General features: G+C 57.8%; 1 protein-coding gene across 3 annotated transcripts in view; it reads right to left on the minus strand.

Annotated features, from left to right (window-relative positions):
- Positions 1 to 10,754: 10,754 nt before the first annotated feature.
- Positions 10,755 to 23,364, minus strand: part of PLXNA1 (plexin A1) — a 50,997-nt gene continuing 38,387 nt past the window's right edge. For all 3 annotated transcript variants that reach the window (XM_027584336.2, XM_027584335.2, XM_027584334.2), the window contains 10 exons: positions 23,208 to 23,274; positions 20,393 to 20,539; positions 20,125 to 20,284; positions 19,217 to 19,320; positions 18,847 to 18,943; positions 18,291 to 18,481; positions 17,930 to 18,099; positions 16,166 to 16,378; positions 15,929 to 16,079; positions 10,755 to 14,170 (listed from right to left, as the gene is read on the minus strand). In XM_027584336.2, coding sequence (XP_027440137.1) covers positions 14,075 to 14,170; positions 15,929 to 16,079; positions 16,166 to 16,378; positions 17,930 to 18,099; positions 18,291 to 18,481; positions 18,847 to 18,943; positions 19,217 to 19,320; positions 20,125 to 20,284; positions 20,393 to 20,539; positions 23,208 to 23,274 — 1,396 coding nt within the window. In that variant the 3' untranslated portion in view covers positions 10,755 to 14,074. The remainder of the gene's footprint in view (positions 14,171 to 15,928; positions 16,080 to 16,165; positions 16,379 to 17,929; positions 18,100 to 18,290; positions 18,482 to 18,846; positions 18,944 to 19,216; positions 19,321 to 20,124; positions 20,285 to 20,392; positions 20,540 to 23,207; positions 23,275 to 23,364) is intronic.

Below are 23,364 nucleotides of genomic sequence, written 5' to 3' on the forward strand. Positions count from 1 at the left end.
TGGTCAGGGGCTGGGGGCCCTGTGTCTGTGCTGGCTTGTTGCGCAAAACAGGAACCACTCCAGGGATTTCCAGGGGACGGTGTTGAACAAGGGGAATGAAGCCCTTGCTCCAACCCTAGAAAGGCTGAGATGGGGCCCCCACTGGAAGCGTCATTATCCAGAACATTCTGCTGTAACTGACACAAGGATCAGGAAGATATTAGACCTAAAAGCCAGAACACCAAAGATGAAAAGCTGATCCTAAAAATAGCTAGAAAGAAAGAACACCACCTTCAAGGAAAGACCAGTGAACTGATGGCCAACCTTCGATGAGTACTGACGGAGGCTATAAAACAATGAATTAAATCTCCGAAGTGCTGAGAGACAATAACTCAGCAGAATCGTATACTTGGCAAAACCACCTTTCAAGAAAGGGTAGAATGAAATAAAGATAATTTCAGAAGAAAAAAGAGAGTTTTTAACGTCATTGCACAGGCAGCAAAAGAACAAAAAGACAAATCGTGCCTTACGAAAATTAAAAACTTCTGTGCATCAAAGGCCACTATCAACAGAGTAATGGTGATCCACAGAACAGGAGAAAATATCTGCAAATCACATATCTGATAAGGGACTGACTGATATTCAGAACGTACACAGAACCACTAAAATCAAGAACAAAAATCCAACAACCCACGTCAAAAATGCACAAAGGACCTGAACAGACATTTCTCTAAAACAGATATACAAATGACCAATTGGCACATGAGAAGATTCTCAACATCACTCATCGTCAGAAAAATGCAAATCAACATCCCTGTGAGCGATCACCTCATTGCAAGGCTACTGTCAGAAGGAAAAAACAACACCCCAGAAAACACGAAGTGTGAGCAAGGTTATGGAGGAATTGGAATCCTCATGCTTTGAGGGTGTGAATGGAAAATGGTGTGGCCACAGTAGAGAACACTCCAGCAGTTCCTCAAAGAGTTAGACGCTGAGTTACCACCTGACTCAGCAGTCGTGATCCTATACTCCTAGGTATATAGTCAAGAGAAATGAAAACATCTGTCCACACGAAAATGGGTACACAAAGGGTCACAGCAGCATGACATACGACACCAAAGAGTGGAAACAAGCCAAGTGTACATCAGCTGGGGAATGGATAGTTTGTGGTCTATCCACTAAATGGAATATGATTCAGCCATGAAAAGGAACGAGGGGCAGATCCATGCTATAACACAGATGAATTCTGGAAATGTAATGTGGAGGGAAAACAGCCAGGCACAAAAAGCCACATATTGCACAATTCCACTTACATGAGGTGTCTAGAATAGACATCTCTGGAGACAGACAGTAGATGAGTAGTGCCAGAAGCTGGGGAGCAATGCAGGGAGCAGGAGATGGACGCAAAGGGGTGTAGGGTTTCTTCTGAGCTGATGAAAATGTTCTAAAATTGACTACAGTGATGGCCATACAACAGGTGAATATACAAAAAAGCATTGAATTGTACACCCTAAATGGGTGAATTGTATAGTATATGACTTACAGCTCACTGAAGCCATTGAGAAAACAAAAAGTAGAGTGTTTCCTTACTTCCCCAGTTCTCACCCCAAATTCACATGTGCTTCACCTACACAGGGCCACCTTGTACAGTTGTGCAGGTTGTGCAGCGCACAAGTCCATGGGGCACCATTAGCATAGACGGCATACATAGACCCAAACCCATCCAACCACACTCAGAAAATCAAGAACCCCTCTGGTTAGCAGAAGTCATTCTCCTTAGAGAACTCGTTAGAAGCAATTGACGTTAAGACAGACAACACACACACACACACACACACACACACACACACACACACACACACACAAAGCATATTCTTTTATCCCTAGAAAATTAGTCTAATCCCGCTCTGTCCAATGGAACTATGATGTGAGGCAGAAATGTAATTTAAAATTCTCTAGTGGCCATATTTTAAAAAGTTAAAAGGCACAAGTAAAATTAAATTTAATAACATATTTTACTTAACCCTGTGTATCCAAGATATTATTACTTCGACATATAATCCATGTAAGCAATTTTAGTGAGGTATTTCACAGCAAGTGTGTACTCTACTCACAGCCCACCTCTGCTCCGTCTGTGGCCATGTTCAGAGCCCTCGGTAGTCCCATGTGATCAGGGGCTACCGCATCAAACCGCACAGCTCTAAATTGCAATAGCAGATGGATCTGAGCAAAACCAGGAAAAAAGAATTTGTTGGCTAATGTCACCAAAGGCCAGAATAGATCAGTCTTCAGGCATAGCTGGATCAGGAATTCCATCTCTCCCTCCCCTCTCCTCCCTGCCCGCTGTGCTCTGCCCTCCCCCATCCCCCCTCTCCATCTCTCTCTCTTCTACCTCTGCCTCTCTCCGGTGCCTATCATCTCTTGGGCTCTACACTCCTCTGAGCTGGCTTCACATTTAGGCAGGCTCATGAAGTGCCCCCCCCCACCCCTAACCTGCTCTTGGTTAACCTCCTCAGCCCATGTCAAAGAGCACTTTCTCTTTTCAACAGTTTCAGGGGGTAAAAAATGGTCCCTGCTCGGGTGACATGCTTAGCCTGACAGGGGGCAGGAGATGCCCTGATTGGCTGATAGGTGTCATGTGTCAGTTGGGGGGCTGTGGCCAGGTCCACCGATATAACTGCACTGAGGGTGAAGCACTTCCCGAGACTAAGGACTGGAGGTTACGGGCAAAGCCCTCACATCTCCACTCTGCATGCCAGCCTGGCGTGGTCTCTAGGGTTGAAAATGCACACAGCTCTGCTCAGGTATTTTTGTTAATGTAGCTTCTTAATTGTCTGTATCTTATCTAATCTTGCTCCCAAGCTTCCACCCTACTGGGAAGCAGGAACAAAACCTTAAACTTCTAAATCTCAATTTAGTGATATTTAAACAATCTCTTTTGTTTTAATACAGTCTCTTTTGGAAAAAAGTTAAATCCAGGTCACAGTTCACCTTCCCAAAAGGACTCTTCTTCCCTTTTCTTCCTTCTCCCCAAGATGGCACTGGGGTCTAAGGCAAAGCTTATAGGGCTTCTTGACACTAGGGAAGAGAAGTCAGTTCTTCTACCGGCCTCCAGTGGAAGTGCTTCGCCCATGCAGGGCCACCTTGGGCAGTTGTGCAGGTTGTGCACTGCACAACTCCATGAGCACCATTAGCATAGACTACAGTGTATGCAATTATTTCTGGAGTTGTGTGGGTAGCAGCCCTGCTCCCACTCACCTCTGCTTCTCAGCCTCAGTCCTCAATGAATGCCTCAGCTTTTGGACATGAGCTGCTCCTCTGTGGAGACTCTGGATGCTACTCTTCTCCCCCACCTCACCCCACCCCAGCAGCTTTCTCTTCCTGACTCCTGACTTCCCAGCTTCCAACGCTGCCCATGGTGGCAGGAGTAACTGAGTCCTCTGTGCATCACAACTTTGCTTGTGGCCCGTGAGGCAGCTGAAGGGGCTTTGGAATGACACTTCCCTGATGCCCGTTGCCTCTGATGGCCTCGTATAGGAAGTGGGTACTGCGGCCGCACGTAATGTGAGATTCCTTTGTTCGGGGGTGAGGAGGTTTACAGGATATGAAAACACACCTGTGTGTGCCTCCAACACACTCCCTGTGACTCTTACACAAGCCTTATGATACAATTTTGCTGACCCCCAGCAGGGCCAACTGGACGAGTTCTCCCATTGCCCAGACGAGGAACCTGAGGTTGCCCCAATCACGTGGCACCAAGTGCCAGACCCAGGACTCCAGGCCAGGAAGACCTCTTCCCCTCTGGCAGACTGATCATTTAAAGAGGAATTTGTGCCTTGAAACCTGTTTTCAGGTCATTTGTTCCAGCAAGAGAAGAGTGGCCTTTCTGGCTCTCTTCCTCGGACTGAGCACTGCTTGAGTGTTCTCCCCTCTGTCCTTTCAGGCCCTGAGAATGTGCAAAGAACGACAGGAATGCCACACACCTGCCTTTGTAATGTCAGAGAGACCAGGGCCCCTGGGAGCTATCATCCTACTCAGGAGCAGGCACCTGGGGGTGGGCATGCTCCTTGTCCCTGGGAGAGCCCTGGGGGGGGTTCTGGTGGGGGGGGTAGCATGGAAGCCAGAGGAAGGAGGGGGAAAAGCTCTCAGGTCACCGAGTGGAGCCACTGCAGGAGCAGGGACACCCCGGCGCCGGGCCAGCCTGCAGGTCTGCTAAGGCTGGGCATCTAAACGGTGTGGGCCGGGCACCCTAGGTGCTATGGGACAGTTTCAGGCAGGGCAGACCTGACATTCGAGGAGCTGAGGCGTCCTCCCAGGCAACAATCAGTCGGGACAAGGAGCAGGGCCAGAGAGGGAACTTCATACAAGGGGCGAGGCGGAGGGCGCAGGAGGCAGAATCCCCTGGCTGGAGGGGTTGCGGGTTAGGGGCTGAGCTGCCAGTGGTGCCCGGCTGAGGGGCGCCCACCCTGGGGAGAAGCAGGGTCTTTCCTGCTCCTACCCCAGCCCCAGCCAGGGGATTCTGGGAAGCAGAATTCACAGGCTCCCCGAGGAGCTGGGGCAGGGCTCGGTCCTGGAGGATCCGAGAGCTGCCTGCGGGAGGCCTGGCTTGCCCTTAACTAGCTTCTCAGACAGGACTTTCTGTGGGCAGCTATTACTCTAGGAGTTCATATGATTTTTACTTTCATTGTATTACTTTTACTGTCACCTTCTACTTATGGCAAGCGAACTTGGTCATCCACTTAGGATAGTGCTGTCAAGTTTCGATTTCAATAACTTCTTCAGGTTAAAACAGGAAGAGTGTATTTAAAGAAAATTTCCAGGGGTGCCTGTGTGGCTCAGTTGGTTAAGCATCTACATTTGGCTCAGATCATGATCTCAGGGTCCTGGAATCGAGTCCACATAGAGCTCCCTGCTCAGTGGGGAGTCTGCTTCTCCTTCTCCCTCTGCCCCTCCCCCCGCTACTGCTTGCTCTCCTCTCTGTCTCTCTCTCTCTCTCTCTCTCTCTCAAATAAATGAAATCTTTAAAAAAAAATTCCAGGCAGTTGGAAGGACTGAGCACACAGCCAAGGTGAAGGGAGCCCCTGAGGCAGTGGGACGCCTGGGGGCCATGACAAGAGAGTGCAGGCTGAGGCTGGGCTCCTGATCAACGCCAGTGTCCCTGTGCACCCCTGGCAGGTGCTCTGGGAAGCGAGGGGCCCTGCTGGCCTGGAACCCCAACCCTGACCCATCAAGCTTCCAGATCAAGAACCGGTTTATGGCCACAAGGGGCAAGGGAGCGTGGCACACCTGCCCCACACCCACACTGCCTCAAAGGCCCCGCTTCTCCCCAAGAAATGGCTTTAAGACAGATGGAGCGCCTGTCGACGGAGCTGAAGGGGATGTGAAACCAAGCGGGTTCCTGGGGGTCCTCATTCAAACAAACCATCTGTGAAGACGCAGCTTTGAGACAATTGAGGAAATTTGAATATGCAAATACTAATTTTGTTAGTGTGATAATGACACGATGGTTATATAAAGAAAAAAATGTATTTTTTTTAACATTTATTTATTTCAGAGAGAGAGGGAACATGAGCAGCAGGGGCAGAGGGAGAGAGCAGATCCCAAGCAGGCTCCCCACTGAGCCCAGAGCCAGACGCAGGGCTCTGGGGCTCCGTCTCATAATCCTGAGACCATGACCTGAGCCAAAACCAAGAGGCAGGGCACCTGGGTGGCTCAGGTGGTTGAGCGACTGCCTTCAGCTCAGGTCATGGTCCTGGAGTCCCGGGATCGAGGCCAGCATTGCGGGCTCCCTGCTCAGCGAGGGGTCTGCTTCTCCCTCTGACCCTCCCCCACTCTTGTGCTCTCTTTCTCATTCTCTCTCAAATAAATAAATAAAATCTTTAAAAAAAAAAAAAACCAGGAGGCGTCCAGACGCTTAACCAACTCTTAACCGACTTCGCCACCCGGGTGCCCGTCTTCATCTATTAAAAAAGCAAAGAAAGGGCCATGAACAAAGAAGAGAGAGGTTTTGAAAGCTGGTCTGGGAGAGGCTTCACCTGCCAGTGAGGAAGTGGAGCTGGGGCTGGAGGAACTGGCCAAGTCCCAGCGCTGGCCTGTAGGGCCCAGAGACGTGGGGCCTAACCTCCAGAGTCCCACGCTGTGCCTCCGCCAGGCGGCTGGGGGCAGAGGCCTTGGAGCTGCCGCTCCCCCCCCCCCCGAGCCCGGCCTGCCTGCCGGCGGAGCCCCAGCTCAGAGGGGCAGACTTGCCCACAGACGGTGGTGTGCTGCGGGGCAGGAGCCGGGGCCTCTGCAGGTGGGAGGTAAGGCAGGCTGCGGGACATCTGCAGGGAGGTGAGAGGTTCTGCCATGGGGGCTGCGAGCAGCCCCAGGGGGAGGTGTCCAGAGGGCAGTCAGATGAGGACAGAGGTGTGAGGCCACCAGCACTGCCACTGAGGGAGCAGATGGGACCACCAAGCCCCAAAGACAGAGTTCAGCTCCAGAACATTCTGTGGACCTCCTAGCCACACAGTAAACCTCAGATTCTTTTTAAAAATTGTTTTCTATAATAAAATCTTAAAAAAAAAAAAGAAAACGGGACACCCGGGTGGCTCAGTTGGTTAAGCGTCTGCCTTCGGCTCAGGTCATGATCCCAGAGTCCTGGTATTGAGTCCCACGTCAGGCTCCTTGCTCAGCGAGCGGGAAGCCTGCTTCTCCCTCTGCCTGCCACACCCCCTGCTTGTGCTCGCTCTCTCTCCGACAAATAAATAAATTAAATTGTTTTCTATTATTTTTAAACGTGGACAAATACACATAACATAAAATTTACTGTAACCATTTTAAGTGTACAGTTCAGTGGCACTAAGTACATTCACACTGCTGTGCAACCATCCCCGTCGTCTGTCTCCAGGACGTTCTCATCTCCCCAGAGAGAAACTCTGCCCACATTGAACAGCTCCCCCCTGCCCTCCCCCCACCCCCACCCCCAGCCACCGTGCTATCTTCTGTGTCTGTGCACTTGACAACTCGCGGCACCTCGTAGAATAGGAATGACACAGTATGTCGATGGCCACCTGCGCGGCTTCCCCTTTTACTGTTGTGAGTGATGCTGCTGTGAGTGTGTGTGCAAATACCTCTTCGAGTCCCTGCTTTCAGTTCACCTGCGTATCTACCCAGAAGTGGAACCGCTGGATTCTATGGTAGCTTATGTTTTACTTTTTAAGGACGCTCCAGAACATTCTCTACCATGGCTGCACCACCTTCCATTCCCACCAGTACAGCACTGAGTTCCCATTTCTCCACACCCTCATCAACACTTGGAGGCTCAGACTCTTCTAAGCTCCTGCTTCAACTTCACGTGATGGACCTGTGGACAGATGATTGAACAGCTGTAGAGAAAGGAGGGGTGGATTGCCACTGGAAGGGGATGGATGGAGATGGGTGGTGTCAATGGGGTAGACTGGTAGGTGGGTAGGATGGGCGGGCAGAGATGGACCTGTAGAGGGTGTGTGTATGGGTGAATGGGGGGGGAAGATTGGGTGGAAGGGGGTCGATGGGGTGGAGGAGAGATGACATCACTCAGGCTGGAGCAGCCCAGGAAGCTCTGGCCACCCCTATGCCCAGCCCTGGGAGTCCCCACTCCAGCCCTCTTTCAAAAGTACTTCTGAGTTAGGGACTAGAATGCACTATCATCCAATGTGTGCTTGAGGTAGATCACCCCTCATGGCCAGAGATGTGTAACTGCCTCCCTGTCACCCACCCCCCCAGGCCTGGCCCCATCTGTCACCTGGCAGGGTTCCCTGATATCATGGGCAGCCTCAGGCCAGATGTCCCCCTCAACCAAGGTCACATGGGCAGCAGAAGCTGGGGGGCAGGCAGGACTCAGGCATTTTAAGTGCATTTCAAGTGGGCAGTCAGCAGTTAATTATGGGCCCCCTGGGAAGAGACTGGATAATCATAGAAATGCCCTAGGCACTTCTGACAATCCATCCCCTCAGGTGTCCTGCACACAGGCATAGCCAGAACCTACAAACTACATGAGACTTCCTCCTTCTCGAATGCACAGTTCTCTACAGTTTGCTAACCCCTGAGGTGCAAAGGGACTGACTCCTCTTCCCACTGGGCATGGGACCTGAGTCTGGCCAATCAGAGCACCTCTTCCTTTAGGCCAGAATGGTCAGTTCAAGTAGAGACACGTGTGCTAAAGTTGGCTAATTAAATCCCTAGTTGGACATGTGCTGACCAAAGGTGTTGCTAGGTTGGTAAGTCTACAGCTGCTGGCAGCCATGGTGCCTCCCACTTGGGAAGAGCCTGCCTGAGAATGAACCCATACAGATGACAGAGAAGAAGAAAGACAGATTCCTCAAGACCTCATGGAGCTCCTGGATCCAGCCATGCCTGAAGCTAGACACACCCTTGGAGTTTTCTATTACATGAGCCAACCAGTTCCCTTTCATTGCTCAAGCCAGTTTAGGTTAGGTTAAGTTTAGGTTAAATTATTTATAATGGAGAGGGCCACCCAGAAGAAAAATATGCTGTGTTATTTGATTTTCAGCTGGAAGCAGCAATGATGGCTGGAAAGTTGATTTCTCAAACTAACTAATAAGACCCCAAGTGAGTTGATAGTCTGAGTTTGACTTCTGGCTCTGGCACTGACAGCTCCGTGTCCACGGGCAAGTGATTGATCTCACCTCTCTTTGTCCCCAGGTCCTCCTCCGGGTAGCAATGCTACCAGTTTATAACAGTCAGTGTAGTCTGGGCTGTCCTGCAGAAACAGCACTTTCCCCAGATGCCCGGCTCTAGCACAACTGAGCTTGTTTTGTGCTCAAGCCCTGCACCCAATGCAGGCTGGCTAGAGGTACTGCTCTCCAGAATCCTCACTGCAGGACAACTAGATGCCCAACCTAGAAGTGCCCCAAGCCACTTCACTGACCATCCAATGATCGCCACGGGTCATATGGCTCCACCCTGTCCATTTTCAGAAAGGCCACACATCCCCATGAAGGAACACCATCTGATATGCTCCTGGGTGTCCAGGAAGGCCCCAAAGGGGCACAATGGGGCCAAGGCCCCTCAGGGACATCTGTAGGAGCCTCCCAAGCGGACTCTGACCTCCTCCAGCTTCTGATTCTCTAGCCCAGTGGCTGCCAAGTGTAAACCAGAGCTTCACCCCTCTGCCATCCACAGACAGCCCCATTGACATGCCCTGCTCAGCGCAGCCGGCAAGCCCTGGTATTAATAGCTGATGGTTTTAATACCCTGGATGAGCCAATGTGTGCGGCAATCAGAAGGCCCCTGCCTCCACCCCCCACCCCCCCGCACCGTGCTCACTGTGTAATTACGCGTGATCATGGCACAGTGAGCGCTGATTGCGACTCAGAGGCCATCGCCTACTTTCGGGCTGGTGGGGCTGGAGCCCCCGGCGGCCTAACGAGGGTAATTGAGGCAGGGATGATTGTGCCGGAAAGCTGGAGGGGACTGAGCCATGAGAACAGGCCACGTCACACCCCAAACGGGACGCATTTGCTAAATTTGTTTCCGATGCAATTTCATGGTGATTACACTGATTTCTCTTTAGTAATTGAGCCTGGCGCTGAGCTCAGTGCCTGCAGCCCGGCTGTCAGGACAGGCCCATTTTGGAGCAGGAGGTATTGATTATGATTTATGGACCACTGTCAGAGCCCTCAGAAAGGAAAGACAGTGCAGGAAGGCAGGTGGAGAGAGCTGCCGGGGCTCTCTGGGAAACTCCCTCCTGATATGCTGTGGCCGGATTTCGATCCGGCTCTGTCACTTCCCACTGTGTGCCTTTGGGCAGCACCTGTGTGTCCCCCAAGCTCCCCAAGTGCTGGGGATAAGAACCCCTACCCATAGAGGTCCAAACCAGTCCATCCACCAGCCACGCTTGGACAGTGGCTGAGCTACAAGTGGTCCATCAGCAGGTATGTCCTTTGGGGACGTGTCCCACCTGTCCCACCCAGAGACAGGCCTGCCGCATCCCAGATCACCACCGCTGATCCCATGCCTACCCTCTGGGTCAGCAACAGCCATCCCTATTGGGCCCTGGAGGAGACGGGCCTCGAGACAGGGCCGCTGGGCAGAGCCACGCGCCAGCAGAGACTGCACCAACACCGTTTTCATCAGAAAAGTACTGGCCCAGATCTTCCTGGGATGGGAGAGCATGTCTGTGCTGCAAAGGCCAACATTCCCCACTGGGTTCCTCAGCTACGGGGCTCCCAACAAAAAAGAATGCTCCTGGCTGAGAGAGTCTGGTAAACACGGCTCCAGGCCCTCGCTGTCCAAGGTGGCCTGAAGTCCCTGGAGCAGCCAGGCCCCTCCTGGCTCTCTGGAGCACGATCTGCATTTAGACAAGGTCCCCCTGGGAACCAGTGCTCCGAGCCAGGTGTTCCTGACCCTGCTGCCCAGGAGAAGCACCAGAAGAACCTCTGACAGGTAGCGTGTAGGGTCCCTGAGGGGCTCCAGGCCTTGGTGGCTTTCAGTCTCGCTGACAGTTCCTGAGTGCCTCCAAGGTCCCCAGAACCCCTAGCACAGCACTCCTGCTCCAGGGCAGCAACCCCCCAAGGCCTGGCGAAGCGGCGGTGGCCAAGAGCCTGCTCTTGCAGGCAGTTCTGGGGTGATGCGGCTGTGCTGGTATGAACCCCACTGGGAGCCGTCAGCACCCAGCTCGGCGGGCAAGGGGCCCGGTGCCGAGCAGGAGACGCACTGGAGTGTAGGGCGCGCCTGCCGGGCTGTGGGCCCTGCCCCAGACCCCTCCCAGCAACGAACACTCAAGAGCCAAGAGATTTAGCAAAAATGTTTAATCTCTCTTTAATGTGTGTGTGTATTTACAAGTACTAAATCTGAAGAACAGTAAAATAGGAAATAGCCGTGTATTTACACGATCCGCGGGCCGAGCGCCCGTCAGCCACACTGCTCCTGCGGGAGAGCGACCTCCGGGCGGGCGGCTCGGGCTGGCCGAGTGATCACTCTTCTTTTGGGTGGGGGCTCTGTGGCGTTAAAGGACAGCTAATTGTGGGCTTCGTCTTAAAAATATCTTTCTCTCTCTCTAAATATATCTATTCTAGCTTGTGTAGCACCAACGACGTGAGCCTGAAATCAGATCCAGAACTGGGGAACCGGGGTGGGGGTACTCTCAGCAAGGCCAAACCAGGGAAGGTGGGAGGGAGGTTTGGGGCCCTCCGTCTGGGGTACCCCAGGTCCCTCTTCCACAGCCCCCAGCCCCGGCTCCTCGGGCCCTGGGTCAGGGAATACAGGGCAAGCTCGAGGTATATGGAGAGACCAGGCTCCCAGAGCGAGGTGTGAGCTGTCTAGGGGCACTCCTGAGACCGTGTGGATGGGGGCAGGGTGGGGAAGGGGGAAGGCCAGGCAGGGGAGTGGGGAGGAGTGGCCTGTAGCAGGGCAGGCAATAGCAGCAGTGTCTGGGACAGGCTGGGAGCCCTTGCAGCCCCCACTGAGGCCTGGATCCCCCAAGCCCTGGGATGGCAGAGGGGCGCCCACCCCCGTTGCTCAGAGCAGGGCTTCAGTTCCAGGCTCCTGCCAGGCCCCTGTGCCAGTGTCAGAGCTTGGGGTGGGAGCCCCTGGCAGGAGGATGCGCAGAGGTGCCAGTAGGGTGCTACAGGATTGGGAGGGCCATGGGAAGTAGTGACAAGGAGGAGGCAGGGCCTAACTGCACGACCCAGCAGGAAGGCAGGTGCGCACGATCTGCTGCAGGGGTGAGGCAGGCCAAAGACCAGCTCCACGGGCTCGCATGTAAACAGGTACTGCTAAAGTGCTTGGCCTCCCTCTGCCACCATTGCCCTGCCTGCCCACTGTCCAAGTGACAAGGGCACGGGGAGGGCCCCGCCCTGGAACCTGTCGCCTCGCAGAGGCAGGCACAGGGGGCTTGGCTCTGCGGGGACCAGGGAGGGCAGAGGAAGGGGCTGGAACTAGATTCTGAAGAGGAGGGACACAGGGGCCGAGGAACCCCAACCTGACCTCATGGAACTGGAAGAACAGGGGCTTCACATAGAAGCCGGCATCCTGGGAAGACTTTCAGGGAGAACGAGGCTTGCCCTCAGACGCGGCCAGACATCAGAGGGGAGGCAGGGGTGCACCCGGGGACAAGAATCCAGGCCAAGGCGAGCCGTTACCAAAAGACAGCCAGATCTCTAGCCAGACCGGCCTCAGCTGGGCTGCCCAGGGATGAGTCTACAGGAGCTGTGCTGGGGCCGGGGGTGGCCTGAGCTCCAGCAGGGCACCCACGGCCGCAGGAGGCCCGAGCCCTGCCCGGTGCCCATGGGTCCCCCGTCCAGCCTGTGCCAAGACCTTCCTGCAGCAGGAGCGCTCGGACTTCACGGAGCTCCCTCACGGGAGGAAGTGGCCCCTGATCTGATCTCCAGGGTGTGGCTCACGCTGCTTAGGAGGGGGGACCCCAAGACAGGCAGCCCGTGGGCGCAGGGCCGGCCACAGTTAGCTGTCCCTTAAAGTCCGTGGGAATCTTGAGTACCGTCGAAAAAGTGAACTTGAAAAGGGGCCGGGCCGCTTGTTTGTTCTCACAAGTGACTGATTAATTAAAAAACATAAAAAAAGGGGTCTAACAACCTCTAGTATTCAACACTTGCAGTTTTAAAAAGATCAAGTCAGACTAAACGCTAGCACGGTCATGCAGGAATCCATGGCCCCGCGCCCTGGACACTCTCGAGGGGCCAGCGAGAAGATTTCTCCTTTGTACGTCAACAAACAAAAACAGGATGACCCGCAGGTCGAGGGGCAGAGGCCTTGGGGGCGCGCCACCGGGGGAAGCCCTGGCCACTTCCTCCACGACCATTTGGTATTGCTTTCCCACTGCCCTAATTTCCTTATTCTACATTGTGAAATTTCTCCTCCTCCAGTTAACTATACAGGACCCCACTGGGGCTGGAGACTGAGGCTAGAGCCACATATATATATATATATATGTACAGAGTTCTTTTAATTAAAAACGTGTTCTTTCTTGCTCACTGAGGGCGGACGGGCAGAGCCAGCCTCGGGCCCCTCTGGGCACTGCGTTCTACTCCCGGGGGCCCTGCCACAGCCCCGGCTGCCCACCCAGAGTGCTCCCCTGAAACAACCAAAACAAGTCCCCCAGACGTCCCACCGCGCTGCAGAGATGTCGGACCGGAAGCCGCTGAAAGTGGACGTGGCGAGCAGGGGACACAGAGGGGGGACGAGGGAGGAGGGTGGCCGGGGGCTACTCCCAGGACCCGCGCGGCCAGAGAGCACAGCCCGCCCAGGGGCTGGTGCCAGGAGCGGTACTGTGGGGGAATAAATAACGGGAACGTGCGCTCATGACCCGGAGCCCCAGGCCCCAGTGGCTCCCAGAGGCGCAGCCCTGAGGACAGGAAAGGAGTCACCGAGTCCTTCTGGAAGTCACATGGGGGCGCTGGGCGAACTGTTCTGCAGCCCCTCCACAGGAGGGAGCTGGGGCCTGTCTGGGCGAGGTTGACGTGGCGCTCCGGCCTCGGCCGCGGCCGCGGAGAGCACGCGGTGAATCGGAGGATGGTGGCGGTCGTGCAGCGAGCGTGGGGGTGCCAGACGCGGCGGGCGGGCCGGCTTCAGCGGCCCTCGGCTGGGCCCTGGGCATTCAGCCTCCCCCGCCCAGGGCTGCCATCTGGGGCCCGCGCCTCACACTCTGCCCAGGACGCCGGGAACGGCTGGCGCCCTCCTATAGCCCCTCGTCCTGGCCCTTCTGACCTTGGCATCACGGCCTCAAGGAGACAGACCAGGCCGGCTACCCCTTTCCCGGAGGGCTCCAGCCTTACCCGCTGGTCCTTGGCGGCACCCTCTCCTCCCCAGGAGCCCCTGGTCACAGCTGGGCTCCCCCCGCCCCGTGGTGAGCAGCTCTGGGCACGGGTGGTGCTGCAGGCACGGTCCCCCACACCAAGAACTGGGACCCCCGCCAGGCAGGAAGAGGAGGGGGAGGGCCGGGAGGACGCTGGACCGCACGCCCGGCCCCGAGCGCCCTGGCACTAGGCACAGTTGGGGCGAGGCTGCCTCCGGGGCCTCCCAGCTCTGGCTGCCGGACGGAGGCCGCGCCTGTGGGCCCTGTTGCTCAACTCCCACTGGGCGGTGATGGCCGAGTGTCTCAGCTGCTCAGGGCCATCGTGTCCACCACCTGCTCTAGCTTGCTCCGGAGCCGCTGCCGCCGCGCCTGCTCATCCTTCTCCAGGGCAGTCAGGATCTACGAGGGTAGGCGGGGGCGTCAGTGAGCCTGGCCAGGGCCACCTGCTCCCGTGGGGAGGGTACAAGAAAGCTTGAGGTGGGGCGGGGTGCCCAGGGAGCATGTCACACGGCCACCACCAGCGGGGCCTCCGGAGTCGGCACTAGACTCCGCTCCTTCCATTTCAGTTGAGGGGTCTGGGTTGAGCCTGGACCCCCAGGACCCCAAGGTAGAGAATGACTCCCCCAGGTCACCATGCCTACCCTGTCCCCAAACCGGGCTTTCATCACAGCCAGCCCTTGGGGCTCTCTCAGTGCAGGTCTGTCAGAGCAGGGCCTGGCCTCACGGGGCACAGACACTACCCCCTCACAGCCTGCTCTGCACCCCAGCTCCGCCTGAGGCACTGAGCACTCGCTGGGCCCTCCGCTTGCCCACACTCCTGTGTCCTACTGGCCGTCAGCCCACCAGAGCACAGCCCCGCCGCCCCCTCACTGCATCCAAGCGCCCCCAACCACCGCCCGTTTCTCCACACCCCGTTACAGCAGAGCTCCTCAAAGAGGACCGCGAGCTCCCCTCTGCTCTCCCTCGAGGGCTGAAAGAAGGCGGGCTTCAGTCCCCAACCTGTAGGCCATTCATCCTCCTCCGCACTCGGCCATCTGCCGTGGCCTGTCCCTGGCTCTCGGTCCCAAGGCTCTGTCTGTCCCGGCTCTGGACTCACCTCTGGGGCTGCCTTCTCCCTTCACGGATGCCTCCTTCTCTCGGCCGCCGACCCCACACTTGGGCCTAGGGCCTGAGACTCTCCTGCTCTCAGATCCTTCCCCTCACACTTGAATAGCTGCGCCCCTTGCCCCTCAGACCCCTAGCTCCTGCAGCCCGCCTCACACTTCCTGTCACTCAGCCACAGGTCTGGAGACAGGCCCACAGCCAGTCCGATAGGCAAGACCTAGCCCCTGAACCCCACGGCCCAGCAGCGTGGCCGCAGCCTTGCTGGTCTCTGCCTCCCTCTCGTCCCCTGCTATCTGGCAGTCCAATCACGGCTCTAAACCTTGAAGGCCCATCTCACTCAGGGAACAGCCCAAGTTCCCCGAGGCGTGCACACCGAGGGACGAACCCTGCCTCAGCCTTTCCTGCTCCTCCCCCAGGGCCGGCTGATTCAGCCTCCCAGCCTCCGCCGTCCTACAACAGGGCCCACTCTGGCCTCAGGGCCCTGGCACTGGCCAGGCCCATCCTGCTGCTCCAGCCCTTTGTGCCCTATCCAATCCAGCCTGTAAGACCATCCTCCCTCCCCAGACAGCTCAGGGAGCCCCAGCTCGGCAGAGACACCTAGGAGGCCTCCTGAAGCCTCACTCCAAGTCAGCAGCGGAAGGTGCTAAAGGTTGAGGAAAGGCCTGGTACCCTGCCCTGGAGACATCCACCCAGGCTGATAAACACTGACCCACAGTCTCCACCTTGGAAAGACACTGCCGTCCACTCCCCCACGCCCCACAATGACCAGAAGCACAATCCCTGACCTAGTGCAGCCCAGCCCGACCCTGCCAGGCCTGGCAAGGAGTCAAGACAGCATTCCCTCCCTGCCCCAGTGAGCAAGGTGGCCAGTCGGGGTGCAGAGTGGAAAAGGCAAGCGCCCAGCCAGCCCTGAGACGTGGGGAGGGGCTGGTGGGGCAGGGGTAGCTGAAGGGGCTTTAACGGAGGACGCTTGCTTGGCAGCATCTGGCAGGGGTCTGAGCTGGGCGGGCGTGGGAGAGGGGGCTCTGGGTGAGGGCCAGTGCGCGTGCTCACCTCATCCTTGTACTTGGTGATGTAGGAGTAGATCTCGTGCAAGGCGCTCATGCTGTTGAACTGGCTCAGGTGCAGCCGCGACTGCTCGGCCAGGTAGGCGCTCATGTCCTGGTCACTGATCGCAGGCATCTTGGCGATGTCAGCATAGTACCTGCAGAGGGCGGCAGGGGGGGCCGTGAGTGGGGTCCTGGCCCCATGCCTGCCTGCCCGTCTGCCCGCCCCCCTGGCGCCGCCTACCTCTCCACCCAGCTTTTGTAGTTGGGAATGTCCTTGGCATAGAGCAGCTTGTTGGAGGGTGAGTCCTTGCCCAGCTTGTGCTCAGACGTGGAGCAGGAGTCCATGAAGGTCTGGGCCACCACTGACAAGCAGGCGTCCGTGATGCTGCTCTTGTGTATGTCGAACACAAACTGTGGGTTCTTGATCACATTCACCCAGAAGCGCAGGGGCAAGCTGCAGGTGGGTGGGCCCAAGTGCATGGTCAGACAAGGCCTCAGCATCCCTTCCCAATGGTGTAGGGAAGGGGCTGGCCAGAGGGCCTGCAGCCCTCCTGGCTCTGACCTTCACATTGGTCACGGTTTTCCAAGGAGGTGGGGAAACTGAGGCCCAGAGAGAGCCAGGACTCTTGGTGAGTGCATCCCACCCCCCAGTGCCTCCAGGAGGGCAGCCCTCCCCCAGAGGCACACATGGGTGAGACATACAGACCCAGAAGTGCTCCCTCACCTTTGGGTGCCCAGTGCACATGGCCACAGACCTCCTAGACCTGCATGCCTGCTCACATCAGGGGTCACACACACCCAGGTTGGCTCACCCCCATGGAAGGCACACACTCATGCACGCACACCATGGGGCTGGTTCACACCTAAGCAGGTTCCCCTCCAGGGGAAGGCTCATCCCCAAGACAGGGCACACCTGGCCTGGCTCACCCCTTCTCCTACCCCAGATGGGCCCTGGAAGCAAGACCAGGAAAGGGCCCAGGAGACACAGCCCCACAGATAGCTGACTTCTTCATCCAAAATGCCACCTCTGGGACAGCCCTCAGCTAGGGTATGCACTAGCCACTAGCCATGTGTGGCAGTTTACAGAATTAAATGAAGTTAAAAATCCAGATTTTGGGTTGTACCAGTCCTCGGTCAAATGCTCAGTAGTCACGCACGGCTGCCAGCCACTGCTATGAACAGCACAGATCTAGAACATTCCGCCATCACAGAAAATTCCCCTGGACGATGCAAACCTGCATGGCGCTGCCCCCTCTCCAGTGCCCCATGGAACCCTCTTAAGGAGCACAGGTGGAGCTGGAGGCCCAGGGTGGGTCCCAACCAGGGCCAGGGCTGCATCCCAGGCTTGGGAAGCAGCAGCTTGTAGAGGTCAAAGTCCTAGGAGAGCTAAGGTCACCGGGGGACAAGGGAGGAAGATGCCAGAGGCCAAAGGCACAGGAGCTTCTGTGATAGGGCGAATGGTGCCGAGGGCCCAGGGTCAGGCTCAGAGAGACAAAAGCCAGACTGGGTGGTGGCTGCTGGCCCCGTAGGGGGAGGGGGGAGGGCTTCAGGAGTGCTGGCTCTCACTGTCCTCACTGCAGCCGGTGAGAACGGGCCCATCCCACTGAGCCGACTGCTCACACGCAAGCCCGCACTCACACACTTGCACACAGCCACGCACACCCAAAGACACTCGTGAATCCAACAGGCATGGACACACACCCATATTCACCTCCCACGCCCTAAGGCAGGTCCCACAAGTTGGAGCAGAGGACATGCCCACACCCTGGGCGGGGAGACGTCAGACGCCCCCAAGATGGGTGAGTCAGGAAGGCGCACCCGCAGAGGGACTGGCCTCAGCGCGGAGGCGGTGAACCTGGAGGGGCCTCTCTCCTCACCCGGGCAAACCTGTCCCTGGGGGCCAGCCTCCCGTGGCCCCACAGCCTCCAGCCCTCCCCAGCTGGACCCCTAGTGCCCTTGTTCCCCGCCCTGGGGCGCCCGCTACGCCCCATCCTCCCAAACCCACCAGTTGCTCTTCCACGTGTGGCGCACGTCTGAGTCGTGTATCTGGTGCTGGTCAGCCTGCTCGTCCAGGAAGTCGAACATGTACTTAATGGCCAACGGCAGGGCCGAGCCCCGGTGCGCCGTGCTGAAGATGGTCTCGAACAGATCATCCACAAATTTCTGCAGCGTGCCCTGCAGGCAGGCAAGGGCAGAGCTCCAGGGGGGCCACCAGGCTGCCCCCCTCGCCTCCCGGATGTCCTGGGCAGCTGGTTGCCACAGGATAAGGGTGAGGATGAGGGGTTTGCTCTGAGCTCTGCTTTCTGAGGCCCAGGCCTGGCCGTTCCACCCCCTGACCTCCCCACCACCTGCCCACCAGGGCCTACTTTGGTGGCCAGCAGCCGTGTCAGATAGATCTCGGAGACCATCTTGCTGCCTCGGTCGCCCTCCCGCTGGTCCAGGTGGTCATGATTCTTCACCAGGTGCCATAGCTTGGTGCCGCTCTCCAGGTCGGGCGTGATCATGGGGGTGCGTGAACGCAGGCTGTCGGGGCTGCTCGCTGTGCGCAGCATGCTCTCTGCAGGCACCCTGCTCGTCAGTGGGGGGGGCCCTCCACGCCTAGCACCCAATGCCCACCCTGGTGCTGGTCAGGTGGCCTTGGCAGCTCCCCTGTCTGAGGCTGTTTCCTCATCTGAAAACTGGAACCAACAGCCCCACCTCCCTGGGTTGTTAGGGACAGACAGAGCTATCAGGGAGATGGCAGAAAGGACCACTATGTAACGTCTGGGGAAAGAGAGCCTCCACATTTGAGGGAAAAGCCATTTCCAAGGGACAAGCCACGAAGAAGGCCCCTCCCAGCCTGCAGCAGGGAGCACTGGGCGGGGGGAGGGGGGGCGTCCCATCCAGGCCTGTGGGCCCTGCCGTCCCCATCTAGCCCCTCACCGTATCTGCTGAGAGACTTGGTGAAGGTGGATGAGTTGGAGATGTTGTAGGCAGACGTCTGCTTGGGCACCAGGGCCACTGAGGACCCGTCGGTCACCTGCGGGCAGAGGGCCAGGAGATGTGTGACCCATCGTCAAGAGCCCAGAGGACACCCCCTTCCTGGTCTGAACCTGGAGGCCAGTCACCTCAGCACTCTGAGCCTGTTTCCCCAGCAGTGCACCTGCAGGGCTGCGTGGGGTCCCTGTATCCTCTTCTCCTTGAGAGATCCACTACCCAGAGCCCAACGGGCCTAGACATGGCACTGCCCTGGGGCCCCAAGAGGAGAGGCCCAAGCTGTGGCCAGAGGGTCAGGAAGCCTGGGGGTTGTTACCTGGTAGTGAGCCAGCGTGTTCAGCCTCTTCCAGTCGTTGTCAATCTTGGTGGTGACATCCTCATCCTGCAGAATGATGCGCGCCATGCGGCCTTGGCGCCACTCTAGGGGGAAGGGGAGTGCTGGAGGGGCGGGCCACCCGGGCAGGTGCCACCCACCCACCACTCCCTACCCATGATCCTGGCCTCTCAGAGCAGGAGGGAAAGGACAGGCCCCGAGGGAGCAGGGCATCCTGTGGACACTTAGTGAGAGGCCCGGAACGGCAGAATGAGGGAGAGACAAGACTCCTCCCCTCCTCGAGGCTCCCATCCTGGCTCTGAGCAGGACGCATGCACCCCTGCGGGTAAGGCCTGCATCCCTGCTGCTGCCCACACCCCCTCCGGCAGCCCTCCACCTGTTGCAGCTGGTCCACTGGGGGCAGCCCGGCCCTCCCACAGTATGCCCTGCCTTCCAGAGCTCTAGGCCCTCCTCCTCAGGCTGGCATTTGAGGCCAGCATGGTGCCCCACCCTGGCTTCTCCAGCCACAGCTACCACGCGAGCCCCGGGCCCTATACCTCCGCCCGCCTGCTTGGGCCCTTCTAGCTCTGCAGCCACCCCTACCTGTCTGGCTCATGAGCCAGAGCGGCCCCCTGTCCCAGCTCCAACAAGCCTACCCCCTCCTCGGTACCCAGGCACCCCCCACCTGCCTGTCCCCTGGAAGGCAGCAGCCTCTGAGTGGACTTCCTGCTTCTTCCCTCTGCCCGGGCCGGGAGCAGCTTTCCAGAGCCCAGCCCAGACCACATCCCTTCCCACAGACCCCCCACCCCCATGGCCTGCAGCACCCCCAGACCAGCACCGTGTCCGGCCCGCTGCCTGTAGCCTCAGGTCCCTGGCACACGCAGCTCACTTCCCCGAGCAGTCAGGCTCACCCAGGTCCATGTCCCCAGCCTTTGGCCGCTGGGAGTAGGGCACACCCTTGTACACGGCATCCAGCAGCTTCTCCTTAACCTGCGTCACCGTGTCACAGTTCAGCCCCTTCACTGGCACCTCGGGTGCATTCTCGTTCTCGGGGTTCACACAGTTCAGCGTCTGCGGGCAGGGCAGGGTGCAGCGTCAAGCCCCACCTCTCTGGGCACGCGCTGTGCAGGGGTGCATGGAGAGGGCAGGGCTGCACGGGACGGCTGGGCTCGCACTCACCAGTGTCTTATAGTCGATCTGCTGCCGGATGAGCTTGTCCTCACTCAGGGAGTAGCGGGCCTCGCCTGTGATGGCGTCGATGGGGCCCTTCTCCATCTGCTGCTTGATGGCGCAGTAGAGCATGAAGAGGGGCTCCCCCGCGCACTCCTGCAGCAGGCAGGTGGGCATCAGCTGTGTCCAGGACACCCAGGGGAGGCCGCCTCCACCCTCCACTCCCAGCTTCTGGTGCAGCCGTGTGCACGCTTCCCACAACGAGAAAGGAGCAACTTTTCCAAATTCTTTTTAGCAGACAAGCAGATCCCTGATTCTAGAGCCCCAAGAAGGCGGTGCAAGAAAATAAATAGGTTGAACAACAGACCAGCTGCCCCTGTGAACTTCGAAGTGAAAATCCTAGTGTGGCCTCAACCAGGAGGAGCACACAGAGAAAAACACCATGTGGCCAAGCCGGGCTTATGCCAAATAAGACCAAGGCCGGTGGATTCCTCCCTGAAGCGTCCCCCCAGTTCAGGCCTCAGCGGGCCCACCACCCCAGCCCCCAGCCTCCTGCCTGTGCTCCAGCACCCCACTCTCCAGAGCCTGACCTGAGCAGCCAACACAGCACCCAGGCTCCCAGGCCCACCCCACGGCCCGAGGCACGGTGGACCCTGTGCCGCACAGCACTGTGTCTGACGGTGACTGGCTGGATGTCAGAGGCCCACCCAGCTGGGACCCAGCCCTGCAGGCAGAGGACCACCCCTCCTTCCATCACCTGAGAGCACAAGGCCAATGCAACCATGGGTGCAGACACACTGACCTGGAGCTGCGACTCTCCAGTACCGTGGGACACAGGAGTCCGTGGCCAAGACGAGAGCTGGGCCCCAGGCACTCAGCAAGAGTCTGCCTTGCCCCTGCCTCTGACCACTTGCCCTCTGGCTCCCCACACTGTAGCCACCAAGGCCATCTCCTACTCCTCCACCAACCAAGCGTGTCCCCACCTCAGGGCCTTTGCACCTGCTTGTCCCTACAACCAGAAATTTCTCACTCAGATCCTGGCTGTGGACAGAAGCAGCCCAGGCCAGTCTCTGGTATCCCCACTCACAGCAGGTATGGGCATGGCCACCTCCCTGCCTCATGGCCCTGGGCCATCTCCTCCTGCCCAGCATGTTCCCTCATGTGTACGGTGAGGGGGCAAACAAGAATGGGAAGGAGGAGTGCTCTGAGTAAATGTGGCCTCCCTCTCCCTCTCCCTCTGCTCACTACCCCCCATGTCACCACCCCGCACAAAGCAGGCCCCGCCCAGGAGCCCAAAGCACAACCCTCAGACAGCACCACACCCACACAGCCCGTCCACCTGCCGTGTCCTGTGTTGCGCTCACACGGCACACACACCCAACCCAGGTTCTCAGACCGGACGTCAAAATGAGTCCCCTTTCTCTGGGTGTGCAGAGTCAGGGCCAGACAGGGAGGAAAGGAGACAGGGCTTGACACCAGTCCTTGCTTCTCTTGGCTTACGGAACACCATTTTACGAGCACATAAGTGCCCCCTGCACGGTCTGCACAGAATTGCATTTCTACAAGAAAGGCACGAGTCTGTCACTGGCCACCAGTTTTGTGCAATGATAATGTTGTTTACGGGGCACTTGTCATGTGCCCAGGATTCTGAGACTCTGCCACTGCTCCCTCCTGCTGTGGCCCCCACCGGACCAGCCCCGCCTGGCTCCCCCGGGGCCCCCTTGCTGGAGCTTGCATGTACCTCGGGGACCTGTTTCCCTCGGGCTGGCTAACTCCTTCCCTTCCTTCACACCTTTGCTCAAGTCCCTCATCCCCTTGATTCCCTGCCCCTTCTCACCTGACCTCGCATCCCAGCATCCCATCCATGCCTCTCTCCCCAGTCAGGGAGAGACTCTGCCCTAGGCACCTCCACGAGTCCGCCGCTATCCCCAACTCAGTGAGGACCCCGGCAACTAAGGTCCATGACCAAGAAGCAACCACAGTAAAATTGAGCTCCAGGCCACCTGCGGCCAGCCCCCACCCGTGGCCACTGGGCTCCACTGCCTATAACCTTGGCCATCTGCAGGGCATCAACCAGATGCCAGAGACCAGGTGGGAGCACACTCGAACCATATACACTGGGCTACGCTGGGCATCCCCCATCCACCTCTCCAGCAGGACTGTGGGCTTGTCTGCCAAGCCTTCAGATTTTAAGAGAAGCAGATATTTGGCTCTGAATCATCACATTTCTAAAGAGCAAGTAACCAGTCTCACTGCTTATACCCCCAAAAAATCCACCTGGACCGTATCTAGTGTCCACCCTATTCTGAGGCTGGCCACGAGTCTCCAGGGCTCATCTTCTGAGGGTGGGGGCCTGTCCAGACAATAGAGGAGGCCCAGGCGGCCACCATCTCCCAACAGGGGCCAACAGGAGCCCCCAAGAGCCTCCCCAGGCTGGTCAGCACTGGGTGCTGGACACAGAAAAGTCCCTGCCCACATGTCCCCTCCATCCCTGGCTCTGGGCCATGGGCTCAGCTACTGAGACGTGGGCCTGGGTCCAAACTCCAGCTTAGCCAGATGCTCACTGCAGCGCTGGGGTGTCCACCCCTACCTTGGGGCTGGGTGAGGCATGGTCAGTCTCCAGGAAGAGGAGGAGGAAAGAGGCTAAGGAGACACATGTCCTGGGGGAATTCCTGCTGAGACCCAGTCCCCAGCCGAGCCCCTCTGGGCTGAGACCTCCCCCCCGCCACCTGCCCGTGACTCTCTCTTCTCCTATTTCCCTTGAGCCCATCTACCTGCCTGACACCCCACCTCTGATGTTCCCTCCTCCTCAGCAGCCACCTACCTTCAGGAATTTATACAAAAGGAAGGTGAACCAGTTGGTCAGCATCTTCTCCGCCACTGACTCGGTCCTGGGGGGCACAACACGAGGGGGGTGGCTTGACTCCACTGCCATGCCTGCTCACTGTGCCCACCCCACTCCCGCCTGAGGTGCTGAAGGT

Source organism: Zalophus californianus, chromosome 1 (assembly GCF_009762305.2).
Source record: "Zalophus californianus isolate mZalCal1 chromosome 1, mZalCal1.pri.v2, whole genome shotgun sequence".
NCBI lineage: Eukaryota > Metazoa > Chordata > Mammalia > Carnivora > Otariidae > Zalophus > Zalophus californianus.